The sequence below is a fragment of the Schistocerca nitens genome, chromosome 1 (assembly GCF_023898315.1).
Source record: "Schistocerca nitens isolate TAMUIC-IGC-003100 chromosome 1, iqSchNite1.1, whole genome shotgun sequence".
In the NCBI taxonomy this organism is placed as follows: domain Eukaryota; kingdom Metazoa; phylum Arthropoda; class Insecta; order Orthoptera; family Acrididae; genus Schistocerca; species Schistocerca nitens.
The window spans coordinates 264,555,214-264,582,932 of NC_064614.1; the positions used below are offsets into that span (position 1 = coordinate 264,555,214).

At 42.6% G+C, this 27,719-nt stretch overlaps 1 protein-coding gene across 3 annotated transcripts in view; it reads left to right on the forward strand.

The window, feature by feature from the left end:
• Positions 1-27,719, forward strand: part of LOC126247730 (major facilitator superfamily domain-containing protein 6) — a 217,178-nt gene that overhangs the window by 109,122 nt on the left and 80,337 nt on the right. For all 3 annotated transcript variants that reach the window (XM_049948505.1, XM_049948507.1, XM_049948506.1), the window contains exon 2: positions 27,290-27,391. In XM_049948505.1, the coding sequence (XP_049804462.1) occupies positions 27,331-27,391 (61 nt within the window). In that variant the 5' untranslated portion in view covers positions 27,290-27,330. The remainder of the gene's footprint in view (positions 1-27,289; positions 27,392-27,719) is intronic.

The following is a 27,719-nucleotide window of genomic DNA, read 5'->3' on the forward strand; positions in this document are numbered from 1 at the left end:
TCAAATGAACGAAATGTTGCCTACACCTCTTCCTTAGATGACATTCGCAACTGCAGTTAGTGATGACACAAGCGACTAGTCTTACCAACAGATTATTGGGCAGTCGATCGTTTCTTTTTTTAGTCGGTTCCTTCATCCGAATGAAAAAGATCAGAAGAAACTTTTTCTGCGGCCACATAATTTATATGAAGTTTTCACTCAGTCTTTGGGTTTGAGTGGTTTCACTCAATGTGTGAGAATCGATTAATCGACACAAGTCTCTAAGGCTGTGTTCACAGTGCCACCTACCCGGCCGACTCAGTTGCCGGAGGTCGCCCAATAACATCGACGGACAGCTTCGTCACATTATGTCCGATCGTCGTCTATTTTTGGCGGGATGAAGGAGGTTAGGTTAGAATATGTTCTATTTATGAAGTAGGTTACATTTTAACCTCCTTAGGTAGGGTGGATACCACGAAGCCTCTGTGCTTGGGAGACGGGTACTGCGTGCGCTTTTTGCTTTTTAAAAGACGCCAAATGCGTGTGATTAAGCTAGATCTACGTCGAAGAGAACGTGACGAGTAACGTACACTGTCATGTTATCAATATAACCAGACAAGTTTTACGAATATATGACATGAAGGTGGAAAAATTGTTACACACTCGAAATGATTCGTGGTAAAACTGAATAGCAAGATTAGAAACACTATGATTCGCTATATTTGTTTGAAATTGTGCATCCATACGTCACTTAACCTTCAATGACTGTCATTCAGCGTAGGTGTAAAAGAATTAAGCATAAAGTTTAGAATAAGATACTCTGAACACACAAACCACTGAAAAGTAGAAACACACACACATTTGCAAACCACTTTATACTCGAGAATCACAACCAAGCTGGCAAATAAAAAAACAAAAAAACAAACAAAAAAAGCAAGAAGTAACGATAATTTCTAGTCAGCTAATGCCCACCTACCAGAGCTCAAAAAAGATCCTCTGCAGTATAAACATAAGATACGCCAGCCTCCTCACTTGAACAAATTATTATTCTTAATGTTTTGTTGTGGTCTTCAGTCCTGAGACTGGTTTGATGCAGCTCTCCATGCTACTCTACCCTGTGCAAGCCTATTCATCTCCGACTAACTATTGCAACCTACATTCTTCTTAATCTGCTTACTGTATTCATCTGTTGGTCTCCGTCTACGATTTTTATCCCCCACGGGTCCCTCCAGTATTAAACAGGTGATCCCTTGATGCCTCAGACTGTGTACTACCAATCGATCCCTTCTTCTAGTCAAGTTCTGCCATAAATTTCTCTTCTCCCCAATTCTGTTCAGTACCTCTTAATTAGTTACATGATCTACCCATCTAATCTTCAGCATTCTTCTATAGCACCACATCTCCAAAGCTTCTATTCTCTTCTTGTCTAAAATGTTTATCGTACACGGCTACACTCCGTGCTAATACTTTCAGAAAGGACTTCCTGACTCTTAAATCTATACTGGATGTTAACAAACTTCTCTTCTTAAGAAACGCTTTCCTTGCAGTCCCCAATCTACATTTTACATCCTCTCTCATTCGACCATCATTAGTTATTTTGCTACCCAAATAGCTCATCTACTACTTTGTGTCTCATTTTCTAATCTAATTCCCTCAGCATCACCCGATTTAATTCGACTACATCCCTTTATCCTAGATTTGCTTTTGTTGATGTTCATCTTATACCCTGCTTTCAGGACACCGTTCATTCCGTTCAGTTGTTCTTCCAAGTCCTATGCTGCCTCTGACAGAATTACATCAGCAAACCTCAAAGTTTTTATTTCTTCTCCCTGGATTTTAATTCCTACTCCAAATTTTTCTTTTGTTTCCTTTACTGCCTGCTCAATATACAGATTGAATAACGTCGAGGATAGGCTACAACCTGTCTCACTCCCTTCTCAACCAATGCTTCCCTTTTGTGTCCCGTAACTCTTGTAACTGCCATCTGGTTTCTGTACAAATTATAAATAGCGTTTCGCTCACTGTATTTTACGTCTCCCACCTTCAGAATTTGAGAAAGACTATTCCAGTCAACACTGTCAAAAACTTTCTACAAGTGCTATAAACGTAGGTTTGCCAATCCTTAACCTATCTTGTATGAGAAGTCGTAGTGTCAGAATTTCCTCGAGTTTTCCTACATTTCTCCGGGATCCAAACTGATTTTCCGCAAGATCGGCTTCTACAAGTTTTTCCATTCGTCTGTAAAGAATTCGTGTTAGTATTTTGAAACGTAACGTATCAAATTGAAGCTTCGGTAATTTTCACACCTGTCAGCACTTGCTCTCTCTGGAATTGGAAGTACTATAATATATTCTAAGAACTATATGCCGAGTACGACATTTTTCATCCTTAGAATGCCACTAAACCACACTGTCTTGGGCTCAAGTGACCAGCTACTCACAGGCTATACGTAGTGTGCGAGGAAGTCGGTCGATTTGACCGAAGAAAACAGATTGATCTGAATTTCAACGATTGTCATCGGGCGACGAGATCGGCTACAGTGAGGCAGGCGCACTGCTTCGAATAGATCGTCGTCGGTATCCACCGGTGCCACTGCGACCGTAGCCTAACGGTTACTCAGTCAGTCTTCGTGTTCGAGTGCTTTCACTTAACACTCCGGGGGCGGGTGACGCCCTTGGGGCAGGGCACGTGGCGCCGCCGCCGACAGCCTCCGAGAGCCAGGGATACAGCCGGTGCCAGGAGGTGGCCGGGTCGCCTGCCGCCGGCGCAGTGCAGTGTTGTGCGGGGATCCATGCCACCTCCTCGCGTCGGCTGCATCCTGGCCGCCGCAACGGCAGCAGGAGGCTGACGTGGAGCGCGCGTAACGGACGATTGATTCACCACATCTTTTTTTCTGTAACTAACTGAATAAAAAACGTTTCAAAAGAGTGGTTTCAGTTGAAAGCATGAGTAAAATACATGCATGGTTCAACAGTCAGAAAAACTGCAGATCGGTTTCACTTGAAAAGAATAAATGGAAAAAACTGTGTTGGTTCATTTCTTTCGGTTGCTCCCCACAGATTGCTTTCATTCGAAAGAAATGAACATCCAACCGCTACGTAAAACTGCAACCGACGGAATCAATTATCAAATATTATTGTTGAGGGTATTTTTGTTCTGTCGTTGCAACTACAAAAATGCGTAATTTTTTTTTTTTTCACCGGGCGCGTTTCGCTTTATTGAGGTAGTCATCAGTGGTCTGTAAATTAAGTTTACATTTTGATTTGGTTTTAGATCGAAAAACAGTTCCTTAAGAATAAGTTGATTTGTACTTACGGTGATTTTCGGTCGATTTCTCGCTTATATCGGGAAATGCCGTCTGCTAGCACATCGTTGTTTTTCTGCCTTAGACACTGATAATTTGTCTATTTTTTAGTTATTTGCAGCGCTAATGCATTTCTTATGTTTTTCACAACACACTTTTATGCACACTACTGTATTGTTTGTTTTTGTACTTCTAAGTATTTGTTATGGTTTATCAAATATTAGTTTGGTCAGATAGACTGGTTTCACTGAAAAGCTACAAAGGAATGAATCGACTATTTTCCAACAACAGACAAAATCGATTGTTTTCATTCAGTTGTCCCCATCACTTACTTGAACGTCCTAATATTCAAAGTTTACGAGCTTTCATGCTCTAGTACATTACTTGGAATTACTAAAAGACTAACAAAGCTCTAGGATGTAATCATATTTTAACACCGATCGCTACACGTTATCACATATCTTACTTTAAAAGGACAACAAAGTCCTACAAAACAATTTTCTTTCGAAAGCTATTGCTACAGTTCGTTCATAACATTTCTTACCCGTAAGAATTAAGTTTATCAGAGTAAGAAGAGGGTCAACAAATCTTTAAGTGCATTGGTGGCATCGTATTGTTCCAGGCTAATGCTTTAGTTTTAGTGGCTTTACCTCGAAAGAATCACAGCTGAAGTTTCTGAATCATGTTAGGGAAGCACGCTGTAGCCTAAGAAGTTGTAAACGCTCTCAGCGTTTCCTGTTCATAACCAAAACTCAGGTATCACTGAGCTACGCGCGTTTCCTTTTCCGAATAAAACTGTTCGCATGTGTTTAACCTACTGTAGTATCCGCTTGTGGTTTCCAAGGCCCGAGGCTTATCAGACAGAATTTTGTGGCTTCCGCTGCAAGGCGTGACCCCGTTGTACCTTATGTATTTCCTCCACCGACAGTTGCCTTCACACTCCTCTGTTCATTTTTCCACTGTTCTCATTGATTTTTTTTTTCTTCAAGTAAGTCATCAGAATATCTTAGGTCAGTTGAGAATGCGCGCCAATCATTAGAAGCAGTTCAGTTTATAATTTAGTTAGCTCTAGGCAGGTGGACGTGTGTACTGCGGAGGGAACGACAGAAGACGAATTTTAATTTTTCCTCGTTTTTTTTCCCCCCCCCCCCCTCATTTCTTTGATTTTCCTGCCGGAGGCCGCGGGGCACTGCCGCGACCGTTCCGCTTCATCACGCCCCTGGATGCGACATAAAAATTTCCAGATCCTGGGTACAAGCTTCTTAATTCTAACGTCGTACAACTGCACCGGCTTTTCTGTCACGTAATCGTACCCTCTTTAGCATCGGTATCTTAGGCTAAGGCTACACGTGAGCTTCTTAACGTAACTTTTGTGCCATAAATAACGCTAGAAATACCCACGAAGTGTTGCATAAGACGTGGCTACACAGTACGGAAATTAACGGCAGGCGCGTTGTCAAGATCGTACAGCAGACGGATGGGGTCGTGGTCATTTTCTTGAGACAGAAGGCGCAAATGGTAGCGGCTACACGTACATCAAATAACGCAATGTTGCGGCCAGCGGCTACCGCTGGCCTATTTTTCAGACCTTGCTGGTGACCAGAATTGTTGAGGGTTGCTCTACATTCAACCTTATTACGGGGGGGGGGGGGGGGGGGGTGCCCGACACTCACAGTGGGTTTTATTGACGGTGAAGTGCTTATAATGAGGATTGAAAAGCTCAAATACGAGGGTTGCCCAAAAAGTAATGCACTGCTTTTTTTTTTTTTTTCTCAGCCGAAAGCAATGCTACGAATGCGAAACATTACGTACGCGCTATTTGAAAATGTAAGCGTCAGCGGCCGGGAGTTCCCAGGCGGGAAGTGTAAGACTTATTGAGTGCGACGCCACACTGGGCGACTTGGATGAAATGATGATGACAACACAACACCCAGTCCCTGAGGGGAGAAAATCTCCCACCCCAGCCGGGAATCGAACCCGGGCCCCCGTGCGCGACATTCCAACGCTCTGACCGTTCAGCTATTGGGGCAGACTACTATTTCAAGTCTACTGAGTGAGCGCGCCAAGTTTCAGTCGCTTCCGACAGATAACGTAGCTGGAGAGCAGTTTCAAAATGGCGTCTGTAGGTGATGCATGTTACAAGCAACGTGCCGTCGTTGAATTTCTCACTGCAGAGAAAGAAACAATGGGGAATATTCACAAAAGGTTGTGCATAGTCTGCGATCGGGGAGACCATCCACGGCTGTCACACCTGGAATACAATATAAGAACGATGAGGTGGTGATCCACACAGTGAAGCACTGGCTTCGCCACCAGCACAAGGATTGGTACCGACAGCGCTTACACGCCCTTGTTTCGCACTGGAGGAAGGCCATAGAACGCGATGCAGATTACGTGGAAAAATGGGGTGTGTAGATAAAGCATCATTCTTTTGTGTGTGTAGTTCTCAATTATGTTCAATAAAGAATTGTTGAAGAAAAAAAATGCTGTGCATTACTTTCTGGGCAAACCTCGTATTTATTACATGAATGCGTAGTGTCTGTCCTTTCGGACAAGTCCAAAGGCACAGTCACTAAACATTCATATAATTGATTCTCCTCGATGGGCAACGAATCCATCTCCACCAGTGCGGATGCTTAATTACGTCCGACCTCTTGCGGGAATCCCCAGGTAGCGACCATAGAGGGCATGGACAGGGACTGCTGATAGGTGGCGCTGGATGGGAATGTGGGTTTGTGAATGGCGTGCCGAGATAGTTCGCGCAGTTGCGAGAAACGCTGTGTCCGGGTGACGCAACTGTCAATACTCCGTTCATCATAAGAATAAACCTCATGTAAACGTTACATCATGTATTCTTCAAAGTCTGCTGGAACCTCATTGGATTTAGTTTCATGAGGAGCGAAAGCCAAGCGCTCTCTCTCTCTCACACTCTACTATAACACAGCTCTACAAAATAAATTTTTTTTTTCGTTGCCAGGGAAGTTTGAACGAAAATGGGATATTGTTATGATACTCATTCCGAGTATATTTGTACTTTTTCCAAATTGGCTCTGGTTTTTGAGATATAGGTTATTTGTGGAAATGAGAGTTTCATGTGGATAATATCGACTGCAGGGTCCATATATGGTGTAATGTATTTGCTACCTGTTTTTTAATTAGTGATATTGTACTATCTTTATTAAACAATTGTGCTCAGGGAGTGCATCTGTGTGGTTGAGGATTACATCATGCAAACATCACACTGTCAGCATGTGTTCAGTCCTGTTGTGCGGTGCGTGTGTTGAAGATATTGAGGGTTGTGCAGATTTGAATTCGGCGGTACTCGACATTCATTTGTTGGCCGAGGTAATCCCCGCAACAGCCGATAGGTAGCGTTCAGTGTAAACAAGAAAACTGGCGATGGTCGAAAGTCACACACATGTGCAGTGCAGCTTCAAGGAGATAGAACCTTTTCATCGTGACGTAGCAAATAAGAGGTGAGTATTCATTCACACAAAACAATTAATGATGTTTGTTGGATGTGATTGACATGCAAATACAAGAAAGTTCTGCATAATATGTAGTATTTGTGCAATTTTGTTTTAGGAAAACATGAGTTCTTCACGCCGTCTTTGCGTGAACCATCCAGATGAGTTCTGCTACATTTGTGGTGAATACGTTCTTCAAAAGAACAGGAAGAATATCACTCCTTTTGTGAAGGAAGCGTATCTGGCATATTTCAGAATTAAACTTGGAGATCAAGACAAGGCGTGGGCACCCCATAAAGTTTGTAAATGCTGTGTGGAGTGCTTACGGCAGTGGACAAAACGAAAAAGGAAAAGCTTAAACTTCGGAGTGCCTATGGTATGGCGAGAGCAGAAGAACCATACAGATGATTGCTATTTTTGCATTGTTAATGTGAAAGGTTTTAATAGGTTCAAAAAACGAAAGTGGGAATATCCCGATTTGGAGTCAGCAAGAAGACCGGTGGTGCACAGCAACGATGTTCCTGTACCAACCTTCACAACATTACCCACGCTAACATCATCAGATGACGATGTGCACGGCGAGGAATGTACAAGTAGTGGTTCGGAATACGAAGGACGTGAGACACAACCCCAGCAGTTCGACCAGAAGGAGCTCAGTGACTTGATACGAGAACTCAATCTTTCAAAGCAAGCATCAGAACTCTTAGCATCCAGGCTTAAGGAAAAGAACTGTCTTCATCCAAGTGTTAAAATAACAGCTTACCGGACGAGAGAAGAAAACCTTCTTCCATACTTCAACCAAGAAGAGGTTATAGTGTATTGCAGCAATATACCTGGACTTTTACTTGAATTGGGGCTGCCAGAATATAGACCAGAGGACTGGCGTCTCTTCATAGACAGTTCCACTAGAAGTTTAAAATGTGTTCTCCTACACAATGGCAATCGTTACGCATCTATTCCAATTGCCCACTCAACAAAACTTTGTGAAGCATATGCTAACATCAAGATGGTTCTGCAGAAAATTCAGTATATGCAGCACCAGTGGTTGATTTGTGTTGATTTGAAAATGGTGAACTTCTTGCTTGGACAACAAAGTGGATACACAAAGCACCCATGTTTTATCTGCATGTGGGATAGTAGGGCAAAGCACGAACATTGGAAGCAGAAAACATGGCCTCCAAGGGAACATATGGCTGTTGGTGAAGCAAACATCATTAATGAACCTCTGGTTAGTAGGGACAAGATTGTTCTTCCACCATTACATATTAAGTTAGGACTAATGAAGCAATTCACCAAAGCTTTAGACAGAAATGGTAATTGCTTCACATACATCTGCAATACGTTCCCTGGACTCAGTAGTGAAAAACTTAAGGCAGGAATATTTGATGGTCCTCAAATTCGCAGGCTCATCAACGATACCAATTTTACAAGTGTCATGACTGTCACTGAAGCATCGGCCTGGAACAGTTTTGTCGCTGTTGTAAAATGTTTTTTGGGCAATCATAAAGCTCCCAATTACGAGGAACTGGTCAAAAACATGCTCACTAACTTTCAAAACTTAGGAGCTAACATGAGCATAAAATTGCACTTCCTTCACAGCCACTTGGATCGATTTCCTCGTAATCTAGGTGATTTCAGTGAGGAACAAGGAGAGCGGTTCCATCAAGATATGAAAGGAATAGAGGAAAGATATAAAGGAAGATGGGACAGGCATATGATGGCAGATTATTGCTGGAATCTGCAACGTGACTGTTCTGAAGAGACCTATAAAAGGAAAGCGTGCAGAAAGCGGTTCGTCATGGACGGAAAATGATATACTTATAGAGAAACTTTTCAATTATGTTTTATACGTGGACAAATGCCTATCAGGTTTTCATAGAAGCTATTTATAAAGATTATTTTCTTTTTTCATTGTAGTTTGTAGCGCTCGAGTTCAGTATTAGCAATTTTTTCTAATTTTTTGAATAAATCATGCATTATCTCAAAAACTAGAGCCAAACTGCATAAATGGTTGCTATATTCGTCCTCAGCACCACTAACCCATCCTAAAGCCACTCAAATATCCTTGGCAAGAAAATGAGTGTTGACCAGTGTAATAAATTACGACACTGAGGATACGTTTTATGCTGTGCGTTACCCGTACCTGGAGTCAGCGAGGATATGGGGCAATAACTTTACCGGCGCTTTTAATTTGGATAGCGCTGGCCAGGCAAGTGATCCAGCTGACCTGCAGTGATGTGAACAGTTGGGGCAAAGACGTAAAAAGAGACGAGCAGAGAACAACATAGTTGTGAACGTCATTTAATTTTTAAACAGAAGGAGATTTTATATGGCATAACTCAGGCGATACGCTTCTTAGGTGACCTGACTGAAAACATAACGTGCCCTCGATCCTAACTTACATAGTTCTGCAATTAAAAACAAGAGTGATGAAAATTCCTCACTTTAAAAAAGGGTAATTTTTCTGCATGAGCTATGCGTGGCGTATTACCGCATAGCAGATTTCCCATGTATTTAAAGCCACTGAAGGTATTACAGTCAGTGTCTGGTAATCTCTGAACTCTTTTCATATCGATCTCTGCGGAATACATTTCAGTACTGCTACGTTGATAACGAGACGAGCAGCAACAGAATCCCAAGCCAGCAAAAAGTCTACATTTCCTCCTCCTCTTCCTCTTTTATGACGTGCTGTCCTGGATTTCGCCGTCGTTCGGCGTTGACATGTGACAAAAGTTCGTGAATTAGTTCCAGAACGTTTGGCAGCTTAAATGTCTCGTTATTTCTTGCGACAAATCCCGTAACTTGGCTGTAGATCAGTTCTATTGGATTCAGATAGCAGTGGTAAGGTACAACTGTAAAAATGCAGCATTTGTACAGTGCGCTTGTCGCTGTGAAAATCGTTTTCCATGTTTCTACGACGCTTATCACTCTGGCTGGTGTGAGACCACATCTGTCCTACAAATCAATGTGCACATTCAAATAGAGTATTTGACTTTTTCTCCAAAAAATGATTTTGTGATGTTTTCTTAACTTCAGCCACCTTTAACCATCTTTTATAAAGTATCGATACTTAATAATTTATATTTGCAATGAAAACTAGAAATATGCGTGCGATATGTAATTAGAAACTACAAGACATGTGTTTTTCTTGAAAAACGATGGTTAAGTATGATTTAATTAACATATATTTGATGAATTTCGTATTTAAATGATCGAAGTATTCAAACCGAAAAAATTATAGATCAGAACCAGATTCGTACTGCCGCTTCCCCATTTATTATACAGTGTATCTCGAAAAAATGTGAGAGCTAATTTTTCTCGGTAAGGTTGTGAAAAACATTAAGAACAACTTGTTTCTCGCCATTAACGGTATTCCGCGCGCATGTTTAACTACGAAGCTCGAAGCAGTGTCATCCATTTTCACAGTACGTATTAACAGCAAGACAATCAGAGCACTAGTAGCATTTACGGAGGCTGTGACTGTACACAATTTTTGAAATAAACATTACGTAGCTGAAGCGTGATTAAGAAAAACGTTGACGGCTGTTAATACGTCAAAATGTCTTAAAGTTTCATTTACAGTGACATGGGAATAAGATATCTAATAAGTTGGATCTACTTACAAAAGCGGAACAACGCCACTTTACGAGAGTCGCAGCTGCTGACCAATCATCGCGCTTGTGCTTGTTTACATCAGGTATATTCTTATGATGAGCGAAGTACAGTAAGCAGATCATCCTGCTTTCGAATCCCGATCCGGTACACATTTTCACTCGTCGCAGCTGATTCCACGTAAAGTTTCGATGCCGCTAACATCAATGATCCCTTTCCTTTCTCGTCCCTCCACATATATAAACATTTGTATGTAAACTTATGTTCGCAACACTGATTATAAAAATCGTTATAAGAAACAAGTTCCATGGACGAGTGTATGCGAAGCAATTTCCGGACACCGACTGTAAAATAAGGAAACCGGAGAAAGAAGTAAAATAGGTCACCTTTTGTAGTATTACTTAGTTCTTGAAATGGTGCGGCAATAATAACTTCATAAGCACACTGATGCTATCTCAGTTCCACTAGATACTAGAGTGGCTATATGAAGTACGTTTGACTAGTAATTAGGTGTATAACTAAAACAGTATTAACAGTCTTAAGACTTTTAGCTACATCTCATTTTGTGTGGAAAGTAGTTTAGTTCCAGCAGCTATAAGCACTCATTTCGCCAGGGAAGTAGTCCGTGACTTGAAGTAAAAGATGCCGCAATATTTTGTCTTACTTAGAGACCCCTAGTTCCACACAAGGTGATACACTTTCTAAAGAACAGAATAGCGTGTCTTTAGACTCAAATCCATCCATTTTTCTGACGAAATTGAGTAAGAAGCAATATGTTTTGATTATGGAATTTGCAAATTCAGCATGAACATAAAGAGGACAGTGAGAAATGCGCCACTTACTGGCTACTATTACAGATGCACTTTCCACAAAGCTTCAGGTTCTACTGAGTTGATAACTGAAGAGTTTTTTCGAGTGTTAGAATTGTTTTTAATACGGCCGCATTACTTTTTGACAAAGTGCAAAAGCTTCAAAGACATACAAATTTGTTTGGGGTCCTTTTTGAAGTGGTTATGGTAAAGATAAATTGAAGATGGCTGCGTAGATTTTCTGATCAATGTAACTTGCAAACGTTCCGGCATCACTGTACGCGAAACAGTACATTTTGTAATTAAGAAAAGTCACTGCCACTGAGCGATGGGTGAATTATTTCAGACTTTCGTGTTCATTATGATCTTCCCAATGCCAGGCCGTTCTACATTACTAGACGTATTCACCACCTTATCTGTTTCTTCTGATATCGTCGTCTGATAACCAATAACGAAATAATCACTTTTGATGCCACCCTCAGTTCTGTGATCGCACTTCTCAGTTCTCGATAGGCATACTTCGTTCCAGTCGGTGGCAATGGACCGTGCCACAAAGGAAACTGCGATGGCAACACATCGTGTACCTAGTGCGCTCCCAATCCTGCGTCATCTACGCATAAAACGTTGCGTTATTTAACACGTGGTACAGCCATGGGTCTGCGGTAAGGAAACGTTGCCGTAAATTCCGTGAAACTGTTGCGTTCAAAATCGCCCGTGTTGCCTTAGCCTTAGAAAGTCCCCCTCCCCTCCAAATGTTGCGTGGGCGTTTGTGAAACAAAATTTGGTGCAGTATTTGGACTGTACGGAAAATGGTCGAAAACTCCTTTTCCAGAGGGCTGAAGCAGTTGGTTTGCTATACGCAGCGTGAAAGTCTAAAACAATTTTTCAAGGGTCTTGCAGCAGACGACGCTGTCGGTGACGTGCACGCGCTACAGTAGAACCACGCGTTGTTTTCAGCATCCACGACGACTGGTGTTAGTTATCGTAGGACATGACTGCTTTTGAAAACTTCCTTTGGTGAGTATTTGAGGCACCATTCTATTGACTTTGATCTGATTTCAATTGTGTGGTGAATTTTAAAACGAGTTTCCTGTAACTCTAAGGCGTGCAAAAACGGATCACACCACGAACTTTGCAATTACCTAAATTTCGGAATAGATAAGGCATTTTAGCAAAACTTCACCTCGGCTGGCGCTAAATTACAGAAAACAACTTTTGCTTAGTTTTTGTTTGTCCTGCCTTTCTTTTCTACGTAAGTCATAAACAGATCGGTCATTTAAATGTACACTAGAAGTTTCGTATTGACTACTTTTGTCTCCCGTAAGACTGGTGCATAACGTTTCTCTGGTCAACAAGAAAATTTCTCACAAACAAACAAAAGCCTCTAAGGATGGCTCAAATGGCTCTGAGCACTATGGGACTTAACATCTATGGTCATCAGTCCCCTAGAACTTACAACTACTTAAACCTAACTAACCTAAGGACAGCACACAACACCCAGTCATCACGAGGCAGAGAAAATCCGTGACCCCGCCGGGAATCGAACCCGGCCTCTAAGGAGACCTGTATTGTCACTCAATGGCAAAACAGTATCTCCGAGGTAACGATGCAGTGGAGATTTTCCCGTACGACCATTTCACAAGTGTACACCGTGAATATCAGGAATTCGGTAAAACATCAGATCTTAGACATCACTGCGGCCGAAAATAGATCCTAGAAGAACGGGACGCCATGTCACGGACTGCGCGGCCCCTCCCGCCGAAGGTTCGAGTCCTCCCTCGGGCACGGGTGTGTGTGTGTGTGTGTGTGTGTGTGTGTGTGTGTGTGTGTGTGTGTGTGTGTGTGTGTGTTGTTCTTAGCTTAAGTTAGTTTAAGATAGTTTAAGTGGTGTGTAACTATAGGGACCGAAAACCTCAGCAGTTTGGTCCCCTAGGAATTCACACACGTTTCAACGTTTTTTTGAATAAGACCAAATTGTCCAGGACCCTTATATAACCATTCAGAGACGTCTGGAAGCTGTTTTGAACCGCAACGGTTTTGCTAGACCATGTTAACCATGGCAATAAGTTGTGCTTTTGGTGTTGCCAATTTTTCCCATGTCCTGTATAATGAAATTCGTATTCGCCAGAACTAGGTAAAAGGCTGCTGCTGATAAATGTTCAGTAACTGATATGTTGGTAATTTTGTCTCGTCACATCTTTCTTATATTTGTCCCGAACTGCCTTTTATTCTCATCTCTCTCTCATTGTAATAGGAGATGTAAACTATCCTCTCTGTAATAGCGAGGACCTATTATCAGGAATCATCGGCATTCTTCAAGAAGCAAAATAACGGTTCCACCAAATTACGTCATTTTTTCAGAGCCAACGTCTTATTGTCTATTAAGCGTTAATAAAATATTCTCCAGATCCCCATTTGTCTTGTTATACGGTTACCAGAACTGAGGCGCTGGAGTACTTTTAGTTAACGATTGGGTGTTCCATAATTCTTAATCAGTGGCAATTGTCCTATCCAATGATTGTCACGTCTGTCATGTGTGTTCTACCACAAGTGGAGACCGACGAAATTACTAACAAGGTACGTTTGTCTTAAGAACTGGAATAGCACTTCAGAATTAGAAGCCTGGTAATATATGACGACTTTGGTCGCTTGGTAGTTTTCTGTTAAGGTGAAATACTAGGCCGAGTTGTACTGGTAGTTGACTGCGAGCAACATCGCTCGCCGATACGTAATATAACCGGGTGAGCGCTCGGGCCGACAGGATCACCACATCGAACTAATAGCGCTGTGGCTGCCGCTCGCTGACCAGTATCAACAAGTAGTGTTCCAGAGCGAGGTCACGGTCAGCGCCAGGACTCCATTACCTGCCACCGCAAAGTAAAAGGTATTACGTTGAGCAGCAAGCTCGCGGATCGGCGCAGTGACACTGGCATCACACAGAGTTCCTCATACTGAAATACACATAGCTTAGAGAAATATATAAAAAATAGGCTTATTTGAAATATAAAACACGCAGAGACTCATAGATCTCGTAATGAGACAAAATCACTGGTGAATCGTTTGAAGAAGAAACACTGGCAAATATTTTTTTCAAATGTTGGAAATGTCTTCCATGGGCAGCAGAAACAAATTTTGAGAATGATACAACAGACGAAAGAAATAAATGAAATTGTGGAAGTGAACGATATAAATAGAAATCGTAGGTTATGTGGTTAATGGAGCTGTTTAAAGAAAAAATATCAGTTGTTTAAAGGTATAAAAACTACCAAAAACGGGAAGATATCAAGAGATCAACATAAAAGTAAACGGTGATGTAACAGTTTCGCATACAGAGATAGAAAACGCTGTAAGTCTGCTAAAAAAAAAATGTGAAATCTTCAGGGAAAAAAGTAATTCCCAATGAATTACTGAAGTATCGAGGATATTCACTAACTATATAGTTAGCCAAACTGGGTAACCATGTTATAACCCTTAATAAAATTCAAAGTTTATGGAGAACTAGTATCACTGTTCTCAAGTACAGAAACGAGACAATAAAGACCCGTCCAATCACAGAGGGATAAATCTATTCAGTTCAGTTCTTAAACTCGTAACAAAAATAATAGGGAAAAAACTGAAAAGCTTTAAATCCTTGCAGATGATCCGGCAGGTCATGCACAGATACAGTATTCATTCTTAGACAGTCTGTTGAGTCCAACAGATCAGCTTATTTTTGTTTTATTGACTGAGAGAAGGTTTGCAATATGATTCAGTTAACAGTTGTGGAAAACCTGCTCTACAGTCGGTGAATTCCTTCAATCTTAAGAAAAACGGTTGAAGATATTTATTCCAACAACTACAGCCAGATGAAAATTGGTTCCAGGCTAACTAGCTGTATGGCAGTTCCAGTACTAGACAAGGTGACTCTTTGAACCCATTGCTATTTAATATAGTCGTGGGCGAGGTGATGAGAAATATGTTGGTCGTAGTGATTATAGAATGGGGGACGAAGAAATAGAAATGATTGGTCACGGTGAAGCAGCAGTTCTGCAGGCAAATAGTGAAGATAACCCGCAGAAACTTTTACATATACGTAACGTGGTAGCCAGAAATCTAAACCTGGTCATATCCACTCAAAGAAACGAATGTATGACCACATCTATGGATCGAATTAGATGCAAACTGAACTGGTAAAAGTAATATAGGCATCCAAGGAAAAGATGGAGTGACAACCTCAAGTAGACTGGAGAGAAAACGCTTTAGCCTAGGAACGAAGATACAAGGAGGAGGAGGAAAAAGAAATACCCTGTGTTTGTAGTCGCGTAGTAATATGCGCTGAGCATATTTGTTGCAATGTATTTCACATAACAAACTGAATAAAAAAAATTCAGAAGATTAGGATTAAATCTGGGTAATTTTCTGTGCTCTCTTGCTAAGAATAAAGCAAAAAATACTTTCATTTTGTCGCGAGATAAGATCTAAACCGAAAAGGCGACTGGCGGAGATGAAGGAGCCAGTCGGATGGCGACATGTGGTGGACAGTGCTGGTAGCCGTCTTTGGGATTATCTTCCATCCGAACTTCCAGAAGGCCCTTCCGAGGAACGAGTAATTTCTTATCACCTTGCTACTGAAGGATTGCTCGCATGTGAACGTGAATAAAGTATTTGTTACTTGGACGAAAATTTGGAGACACTCTGCCCGTCCCTGCTCTTCGTTGATCACGTTTCATATCCCAGTTGTTCTTCCAGCGTTGGAAGGCAGCCTCTGACGAATGCTGGGCCCATCCCAAAGCGAGCTGTTGGGAGTTCCGTAGTGTTCTCGGTGAGAAATTCTCGTGTTTGGAAACAAATCATACAGCACAAAAACAAGATGAGCAAACCTACAAGCTAAGACGTTTCCAGTAAAAATGTTTATTATTTTCCATGCAATCACAAACGTATTTTCAGACTGCTGATTTGGGTCGTCTCGAATGAACGTCTCAGTCGGTCGAAGTCGGTAACCTGTGATAGTCTAGGGGAAAAAATTAAGTATTTTAGAAATCACGGTCATCTACAGACGTTATCTAAAAATTGTCGTACTTGTTACGTCGTTTCTGCACAAAAGTGTGTCGCTCACCGCTATAGCTTCTTGTGCGCTTCACATACTAAGCCTTTGTCTACTAAGATACCAATCTCTGGGCCTTGACAGATTTCTTCGACCTAGTGGATTTCTTTGTCACAATTCATTCTGTCGTAATTTTCCCTCCATTTTGTGGTTTTGTTATCAATTTTGTCTCTTGCGCTAAATAGTTTACGTCCTCCCTAATTTCGTTGTTTATTAATCTGTCTGCTCTGGTAGAAGCTTTCACAGCCCTAAGAAGACTCACCTCAGCTCCCAGACTCTTACCTACTGTTTGCTAATGAGCTACGACTCACTTCGTAGTGTGCGGTCGGGCTTTGCTTCTCAAAACTTCATTCCCGTGGCTTTAGGATTCACTAACTCAACCTGTAAAAACTGAACACTCATAGGATCACTTTGTTGTCTGTGTCTGTCTGTGTACCTATCTATCTATCTATCTATCTGTTAAGGCCCCATTTTTTTTCCAGGAACAGATAGAGGTACCAAGTTGAAATTTATGTCCAATGCTAAGGTCAACGGTCCCTCGGCGGCGCAAAAAAATTTAAGCTTCTGTGTCAATACAGTATTTATGTCACATATTCTGACACTCGCAAACCCACTCATCAATGTAGAGTAGGCCTAAAATCATGAAATTTGGAAAGCAGCAACGTTTAACAGTGCACGTAAAGGAAACAAATCCGGAAAGTGTTAATTTGTTAATAAATAACACGAAAAATCTTTTTGTCATATTTCATCCCACTTCAAACTTAAGACGTTCTCGAAAGTCTTGGAATTCCCGGTACCGATGACGGGCCATTATCAATATAGATAACAGACAGGAATCGTAGACTTTCTCGATTTCCGGGATAGATAATCTATGTACATAAATAAGTTTGTACGGAACGCTCACAGTGCGAGTCCTACTGACACTTTGCCAATTTCCTTTTTGAAATGTCTGTCCATTGTACCGCACATATTTCCAAAATTTGTATTTTTTTGTCATGAGGACGGCATGCTACAAACGTCAAATTCGTATAAAGTTTACTAGCATTTCAGCGCAACCGCACAAAGTAGCAGGACTTAGACCACATACATTCTATACGTAAAGGGAGATTATGCAAAGTAGCTCTCATTCAGAAGTTATATCTGAATGCTAATTGTTTCTGATACGATCATGTTGTGAAACGGCTTTTTTCGCTCAGAGGTCCAACAGGAACCTCGTCACAAGACGACTAACGAACGTCCTACACAAAAGACAGAAGGGCCGAGAAATGACGTGACTCCGAACAGCGAAAAGACTCAAGCTGTAATGTTTATACACAGGAAAGGAAAGGGGCTACCACGTCGTCGCCCACACCTCACCCTTTGTCTCCACAGACGCAACATTGTGCGACGGCCTGATGTAAAATACCTCGGAGTGACTTAGATCAGCGCCTCTTATGGCAAAGGCACACGGAAGTCCTGAGGGTAAAAGCAAGTCAAACGCTCCACGCACTCTACGCCTTACTAAGGAGAGAAAGCAGCATAACAGCGAGCATTGCGGCAAGAGTGTACTGCAGTGTAGTACGCCCCATCCTGGTATTTGCCTGCCGTGTATGGGGCTACGCTGCAAAAAACTCACGTTAAAATACTATACGCAATCAAAAACAGAGCTCTGAAACGAACCTCTAGGCGCTCAGTCCGGAACCGCGCGACTGCTACGGTCGCAGTTTCGAATCCTGCCTCGGGCATGGATGTGTGTGATGTCCTTAGGTTAGTTAGGTTTAAGTAGTTCTAAGTTCTAGGGGACTGATGACCACAGATGTTAAGTCCCATAGTGCTCAGAGCCATCTGAAACGAACCATACGAGGTCTGTTCAAAAAAATTCCGGAATATTCGTAGTTTCGCGCCAATGGTGTGATGGAGAGAAATGCGGTTGGCGTTCCTGCACACGTCTGTCTTTGGTGTGTAACTGTCGGAAGTTCCATTGTTGTATGTCTGTTACTTATTGTTCAGTTTTACATTGAGTAGAACGTCTCCCACAGTTTGCCAATTTCGAGGTGGCAGAATAAGAGGAGCAATACATCTGCGTTAAAGTTTGCCTGAAACTCAAGAAAACCTTTAGAGACACACCAAATAATGCAGGAAGCCTGTAGTGATGAGTGCTTAAGCCGCATTCGGCGTTACACATGGTTCACACTGTTGAAAAATGGCAGGACGGAAGTTAAAGATGACTCTCGTTCAGGACGCCCATCGACGCTCGTTTCAGGAATGTCAAGGGAACTGTGCGTGCCAATCGAAGACTGACTGACCGAGAGATTGCAGAAGAATGTAACATTTCAATTGGAACGTGTCATGACCGAGGATCTTGGAATGCTTCGTGTTGCCGGCAAGTTCATCCCACGACTCATGAGTCAAGACCAGCAAGACCTTCGCCTCACAACCTCTGAAGAGCCCTTGGATCGCACAAATAAAAATGAGATACTCCTTAAGGGAATCGTAACTGGTGTAGAGATGTGGGTCTACAGTTGTAAGTTGAGTCCAAGATCCAATCTTCACATAACGTCGGGAAACATTCACCAAGACCAAAAAAAAGCTCGTCAGGTCAGATCAAATGTCAAAACCATGCTGACAGTTTTCTTTGACTTTGAAGGATTAGTTCATCATGAATTCGTGCCACAGGGACAAACTGTTAATCGATGGTACTACCGGGACGTGTTGCGACGCCTTCGAGAAAATGTGAGAAGGAAACGGCCTGAAATGTGGTGAGACAATTCATGGCTCTTGCATCACGATAACTCACCCGCACATTCATCCCTTTTGGTGCGCGACTGTCGCACAAGAAACATCACTGTGCTGCCTCATCCTCCGTTATCTCCAGACCTGGGCGCTGCGAACTTTCTTTTTATTTCCAAAGTTGAAAACCCACCTGAAAGGCAGAAATTTTGCAACAATAGACGAGATAAAACAAAATTCGCTGTCTGTGTTTTCTGCGACCCAGCAAGAGGCGTACCAAGACTGCTTTCGGAAGTGGAACGGCGTTGGGAGCGGTATACCTGTTCTGCAGTAGAGTATCTGGAAAGAGACGATGCACAATAAGTAAAAGGTGAGCGCAGAAAAATTTTGTGGACAAAGTTCCGGAATTTTTTGAACAGACCTTGTACATGTAGACAACCGTTTTCCCACAGCAGTCCCGAACACTGCTATCAACATTGACGCTAAAAGTGAGGATTCAATTCCTCGCCGAAGCAATCTAACAAAGAGGCAGGTACTCACCAAAAGAGTTAATAATCTCCCTAGGGAACTGCAACCCAAGAGATTTCCGAATAACAACCCTCAGATCGTTAACTGACAATTAGTCACATTGCGGCGGCGCGGTTCTTTCCGTCCCTTTACGACGAACCTTCACCTACCTGTGAACATTGTCTCAGCAGATCATCAGTAGGGAATCCGAGCGAAACCTACTGTATCTCGACGTGAACCAGGTTGCAATTAAAGTCACTAAATCTACGTTTCGGGAGAAAGTTTTCACACGAAATGAAAGGATGGAAATTTTGTCCTTAATTAATACAGGGTGTTTCAAAAATGACCGGTATATTTGAAACGGCAATAAAACCTAAACGAGCAGCGATAGAAATACTCCGTTTGTTGCAATATGCTTGGGACAACAGTACATTTTCAGGCGGACAAACTTTCGAAATTACAGTAGTTACAATTTTCAACAACAGATGGCGCTGCAAGTGATGTGAAAGATATAGAAGACAACGCAGTCTGTGGGTGCGCCATTCTGTACGTCGTCTTTCTGCTGTAAGCGTGTGCTGTTCACAACGTGCAAGTGTGCTGTAGACAACATGGTTTATTCCTTAGAACAGAGGATTTTTCTGGTGTTGGAATTCCACCGCCTAGAACACAGTGTTGTTGCAACAAGACGAAGTTTTCAACGGAGGTTTAATGTAACCAAAGGACCGAAAAGCGATACAATAAAGGATCTGTTTGAAAAAGTTCAACGGACTGGGAACGTGACGGATGAACGTGCTGGAAAGGTAGGGCGACCGCGTACGGCAACCACAGAGGGCAACGCGCAGTTAGTGCAGCAGGTGATCCAACAGCGGCCTCGAGTTTCCGTTCGCCGTGTTGCAGCTGCGGTCCAAATGACGCCAACGTCCACGTATCGTCTCATGCGCCAGAGTTTACACCTCTATCCATACAAAATTCAAACGCGGCAACCCCTCAGCGCCGCTACCATTGCTGCACGAGAGACATTCGCTAACGATATAGTGCACAGGATTGATGACGGCGATATGCATGTGGGCAGCATTTGGTTTACTGACGAAGCTTATTTTTACCTGGACGGCTTCGTCAATAAACAGAACTGGCGCATATGGGGAACCGAAAAGCCCCATGTTGCAGTCCCATCGTCCCTGCATCCTCAAAAAGTACTGGTCTGGGCCGCCATTTCTTCCAAAGGAATCATTGGCCCATTTTTCAGATCCGAAACGATTACTGCATCACGCTATCTGGACATTCTTCGTGAATTTGTGGCGGTACAAACTGCCTTAGACGACACTGCGAACACCTCGTGGTTTATGCAAGATGGTGCCCGGCCACATCGCACGGCCGACGTCTTTAATTTCCTGAATGAATATTTCGATGATCGTGTGATTGCTTTGGGCTACCCGAAACATACAGGAGGCGGCGTGGATTGTGTGGTGTCACCGCCAGACACCACACTTGCTAGGTGGTAGCTTAAATCGGCCGCGGTCCATTAGTACATGTCGGACCCGCGTGTCGCCACTGTCAGGATCGCAGACCGAGCGCCACCACAAGGCAGGTCTCGAGATACGGACTAGCACTCTCCCCAGTTGTACGACGACGTTGCTAGCGACTACACTGACGAAGCCTTTCTCTCATTTGCCGAGAGACAGTTAGAATAGCCTTCAGCTAAGTTAATGGCTACGACCTAGCAAGGCGCCATTAACCATTTGTAACGTTGCATGTACCTCAAGATAGAGTCTCACTTCTATCATCCAGAATGCTGTATACCAAAGGACAATATAAAAGTTAAGTGTTCTAGTAGCTACGTTCTTTTCTTTATCACATTCATTACGAATCCTGTTCCAGACTTAACGCCAGACGGCGTGAGTTGACGCGTGCCCTTTCGGCTACTTCACTGTGGACTGGCTGCCTTAACAGTCCACTACAGATTGGCCTCCCTATTCGCCAGACATGAACCCCTGTGACTTCTTTCTGTGGGGACACTTGAAAGACCAGGTGTACCGCCAGAATCCAGAAACAATTGAACAGCTGAAGCAGTACATCTCATCTGCATGTGAAGCCATTCCGCCAGACACGTTGTCAAAGGTTTCCGATAATTTCATTCAGAGACTACGCCATATTATTGCTACGCGTGGTGGATATGTGGAAAATATCGTACTATAGACTTTCCCGGACCGCAGCGCCATCTGTTGTTGAAAATTGTAACTACCGGAATTTCGAAAGTTTGTCTGCCTGAAAATGTACTGTTGTCCCAAGCATATTGCAACAAACGGTGTATTTCTATCGCTGCTCGTTTAGTTTTTATTGCCGTTTCAAATATACCGGTCATTTTTGAAACACCCTGTATATTCTGAAACTTACGTGAACAAGTATCACTGCCAAGCCCGTGCTAATCTTAAGGCAGTCACTCACTATCCCTTTCACTCACGTTAGCAAGTTTATGGAGTTGCATTTCCCGAAAACGTAATAGCTACAAAACCACGTATTGTTTTTGGTTGAGAATGCTCGCCAAATATTAAGTCTGTCGGTACCTAATGCAGTCACAGCTTTTAGCCACCGACCTGCTCAATACGCCACGCGTAATTTGTCTTTTCTCGTCATAAAATTCACTTAAAAATTCCGAAATTTCTACACACCCATTGGAATAATTATGCCGTCACTTTACAACGCTTTTGATGTATGAAACACTGCTAGATCCGGCAACTTCTCGTTTCCATCTGAACTACTGCTGCGCACGTCCAAACTGTTTCATTAAGTCTTCTCTACCAGCAGAGAAAGGCGCGCGAAGAATATTGCTTTACCATTGGTCAGTTTACTCAACAGCCAATAGCAAAACAACATTCTCCCGCGTCAATCCGCGCTTTTCATCAATAACCAATCGCAAAATAGTAAACCTAACGACTGCACTTTTTACCGACTTAATTATGTAATATGCTGAAGTTTTGTTTATGCACAAAGTTATTTACTATTGTTATTTATATCTGAATTAACTTTCCCTTTACCATAAACTTACTTTACAAATCTAGTGTACAAAAATCCCCTTTGTCTACGTCCATACTTCTTCGAAATGTTCCCGCACTAAATCCCACAACATAACTCGTTAAAGTATTATCTTCATATTAACCTTAAACCAAACTCACGCATCATTCATACTGCTAAAATACATTTATAACATTTTACCTACACAACAAGACATAATAACACTTTATGAAAATAGAACAGTTTATGAAAAACGTTCTATCACTTTAGTGCACTCTAGTGGGCACAATCGAAACTAAATCAGTCCATTATCCAATATTGTCCTCTATCGGCTGATACACAAACTACGTGCGCGTCCAGTCTCGCATCACCGTCTGTCACTATCCAGCTCTGAGACACATCTCCCACTTAACCGCCTCCAAGGCAGGATCGGTATACTGCGCCACGCCTCAACATGAGAAAATCCACACCCAAACACCTAATCGTAAGATTAGAGCCAGGTAATTCAATCTGATAAACAACAGGACCACAACGAAACGCCAGGAACATTACCACTACCACTAAAAGGCAGAAGTAAATTTCTTAAAGACAAAAAACCTTGACAAAATCAGCATTATAAGCAAGGCTGACAGTATGAGAGAGCATTTAGCAGCAGCAGATTCGTGGCCTATAGAGACTGCGTTTCGCCGTCACTGTTCAGCGAAGATATTATTGCACTTGGCCGCTATCGGAAACACGCGGCGACGTTACAGTTAACAAGTGCAGTGGTGACTAAACGCATCATGCCATCACTGCTTTCAAGTCAGCTGTGCATACACTGCCAGCCTCGATTACACGCTCACTCGCGATAAGGCGACCGGAGCGCCCTCACTTTCTGGTTGTCCACTAATATATGGCGCTGCTGCTCGCGTTAGTTTGGGATCGCCCTACCCAGTGTCATAGCGGAGCGACACAACTAACGCCCGAGACGACAGAGACTGTTCGCTCGGCTATTCACTATCGCACAGTCACTTCATACAAGGGCGCCCGTACTATAATTTGTAAGGGGTGGGACTGGGGGGCGGACCTGGGGTATCGAGTGTTTTTAATGTTTTGGAAGACGAATGGCGGCTTCTTAAACAGGTTTTAGTTCAAAGTCTGTTAAAACCTGTGTGATACAGACTTTTAAATAATTTTCTTTAAAGAAAAATTCCTGGCTACACCATAGTCTTTCCTTTCCCTGAGAGCGAGGGGGTTCCCGCCGCCGCCATTCCTTGCCCCCCAGGTACGGGCGCCCTTGACATCACGTCCCTTTGAGTCAGAAATCTGGCTTGTTCGTAACGCGATAATCCTCCACACGGAGAGTGCGACGATGAGTGGAGCACCACGGATTGTCACGACAGCAGTCATCGTTGTGGTTTCCATTGACGCGGCACCAGAAGTGCTGCCCCCAACTGGCAACGCCTGGTCTGCCCAGACGAATCCCTGTTCTGCATACAGAGCTACGATCGACGTATCCGAAGAGAACAGACATTGCCAGATTTCATTCAGCATCTTCCTTATCACCTGATAAGGGGGTCCGCCCCCGGTAGCTGAGTGCTCAGCGCGACAGAATCTCAATCCTAAGGATCCGGGTTCGATTCCCGACTGGGTCGGAGATTTTCTCCGCTCAGGGACCGGGTGTTGTCCTAATCATCATCATTTCATCCCCATCGAAGTGGCGTCAAATCGGTAGACTTACAGCCGGCGAACAGTCTACCCGACGGGAGGCCCGAGTCACACGACATTTACATTTTACCTGATAAGGGAAACCACTGAGCACACAACACGATTACCTCTGGTTCGCATAGCCGATATTTTGAACATTAGTCGTTACGTTTCTGACGTAGTAAGGCCCTCGTGCTTGCTGGTTATCTTAGAGGCCTCCGTGATTATATCTTTCAGCAAGATAACGCAAGACAGCTTTTTTGTTCGTGCTGCCTTGGCCTACCGCGATACAGAGGGTTATCGACTGTTGGCCTCGCCAACGAGTTCTCCAGAAGTCTCTCACAATGAAAATATTTGTGAATGAAAAACAATTTCGGACACAGTTTTGTAACGGATGAGGGCGTATGAGACTGTACAGTTGCAATGCCCTGATTGTTTTCTTTTTAGGGTTCTGTGCCTCACTTGGTATAAATAGAATCCATACAGGATCGTTTTGTTGTCTGACCGACTGTTAAAAACCTATTATCTTATGAACAGGTAGACTAAAAAGTTCATATTTATGCCACTTATTAAGGTCTATGGTCCCTTGGTGGTGTAAAATTTCTAAGTTTCTAAATCAATGCAATCAAAAGACACGGCCATTTATGGTACGTATTTTGATACGCGGAAACTTAGAATCATGATATTCGGTGCGAAGCAAAATTTATTAGTACAAGTAAAAAATATGAAACTTGTTAAACAGTAATTATATCACATAAAAATATCTTTTTGCCATTTGAACAGACATTGGATTCATCATGCGTCAAAAAGCGTAGTACACGAGCGTTACTGCATGCAGCCATAAAATGTATGTTGTAGTCATGTTTTAGTGAGTAAATAAAGTTTTAATGATTCTCCTCTCTACACAGATAAACTGAAGTCCCCTGCTCTCTTCTTTTTGTCTGTCCGGGGTAGTCTGGGGAACTACTGTAGAGATTTTGATACGGTCTTGGAATTCCCCCGCCGGTATATACATCGAAAACAGGCAAAAATGGTTGAGATTCTCGATTCCCAGATGGATAAACTATATACAAGAAGAATCGCGTGAAACTTCAAGCGCAAATATTGTGGAAATGGTAAGTTCTATTAACGTGCGGTTTTCACAGAGTGGATTGGTAGTCAGCCGATAAACAGGTTGCACAAAAAGCATACTTTCTAAATATTATTACAAAGATACTCAATGTACATCACCGTCTCGGCAATTATTTGTTAACCTCTTCAACCATTTACGTGAAAAGGATAGTGTAACATCCAGATAACGTAACAGAAGGAAACGAGTGACGACAAGAGGGGGGAAATTAATGTTCTTGCTAATGTTGCACTTGATCCGCACGTTAGCTCCCGCGAAATCGCTAGTGTCCTACGCATTCTCCCGACATAAATTTCATCCTTAACAAGAGCTACATGGAAACGATTATGAGATTCATGTTAACTTCTGTACATAAGCATTACGACAGGATACTCCAGATGCGTCACGTTTCTTGTTTAGTGACGAAGCCATATTTACTGACCATGGCCAGGTAAACCGCCGAAACATGCACTATTGGTCTGTTGATAGTCCCCGTTAGCTTTGTCAGCAGGAACGTTAGCGTCCATGGAGCGTAAACGTGTGATGTGGGATAGTGCACCATCAGCTCATACGCCGGTTCTTCATAAATGGACCTCTGAACGCGCACAAGTACTGCAGCCTTCCACTAGTGATATAAGACGTTCCTCTTTAGACTAGGAGGAACCTGTGGTACCAACATGATGGCTGCCCAGCGCACAGTGCACGAAGTACTTCAGCATATCTTCACGAACTGTTTCCAAATCGTTGTATTGGACACAGATTTGACGCCTGTAGACTTGTGTGGGAAAAGCTGAAAGTCGCTGTGCATAAAGACATACCAACCGCACCCGACGTTACGCAACGACGTATCACTGCAGCCTGCTCGAACATCCCCGTTGAAATGCTAGCACTTATGCAGCGGTCGTACTATACCAGTCCGGAACCGTGTATTGCCGTTGCTGGTGGTCATTTTGAACACAACCTGTGATGCTCAGTTGTCTCGTCACTGGTCAGAACCCACATTAGTAGTGTGTTCTTTGGTGTGTGCTGCTACAGGTATTGCACAAATGTCGATGTGGAAACTTCTCAGAATACTGTATGTCGTAAACGATTCGCACTAGATTTCTCCAACAAACACAACAGACATTCTAATTTATCGCATCGGCCGCTGTGACCGAGCGGTTATGGGCGCTTCAGCCCGGAACCGCGCTGCTGCTACGGTCTCACATACGAATCCTGCCTCGGGCATGGATGTGTGTGATGTCCTTAGGTTGGTTAGGTTTAAGTAGTTCTAATTCTAGGGGACTGATGACCTCAGATGTAAAGTCCTATAGTGCTTAGAGCCATTTTTTTCTAATTTACCCTACTTTTAGTTTGTTAATGTCAACAGGCATTGTTTCATTGTGTATGTTCGTACAAAAAATACACTTTTTAAGTATTATTACAAAAACCATACCTCAATAGCACTTTCCGTTTCCGTAATATTTACGGTGCAAGTTTTACGTACATTCTGAATTTTGTACGGAACCCTCAGTGCACAAGTCCTACCCGCAATAGGCCAGTTTTATTTGTAAATTGACCGCTGTCTTGTTTATAAATGAAGTAAAGCTCTGAACAGTAGTGACACCATTATTATTAACAAATAACTCTTCAGTGATACTGTTTTGGCTGCTCACCAGTTTCTGTTCAAATGTTCAAATGTGTGTGAAATCTTATGGGACTTAACTGCTAAGGTCATCAGTCCCTAAGCTTACACACTACTTAACCTAGATTATCCTAAGGACAAACACACACACCCATGCTCGAGGGAGGACTCGAACCTCCGCCGGGACCAGCCGCACAATCCATGACTGCAGCGCATCGGACCGCTCGGCTAATTCCGCGCGGCCCAGTTTCTATGTTATTGTCCCTAAACAATGTATTTACGACGACAGTAGCTTCTTCCTTCCATAGGAACACTTTGAATTGTCGATAACATAAAAAATGTTATTAATCTTATTTGTCTGCTGCATAATTCGTTGTAATTTGTTTCAGATTTGTACTGCCCCTGAACTGCTTAATGGATTGGAGACACAATGCCAAAGATAAACTACAAACTACTGCCTGTGAAGGCGCATTACTTCTTCTTCATGGCCTGTAAGTATGGACGACTGCTAACAATGACCTTCGTCAGATCTTCAGAGGTGTGTGTGATTTTTTTTTTTATTTAAAATCATGGCGCTAAGCCTTTCTGGTAAAATAGAATATTATTTCATAAACTTTGGACCGATCAGATATTTTCAAACTACTATAGGGGGTCCCAGGAGCATAAAATGAACTCTTCCATGTCGTAAAGAAAAGATTATTAATTAATTAACTTGCTTAACTTTGACACAGATAAGACAGGTACTGGACTTAAACTCTCTTTTGATTCTTTTTCCTAGATGCATACATTCTAAAATTTTTTACCTGTCAAGATACAAAT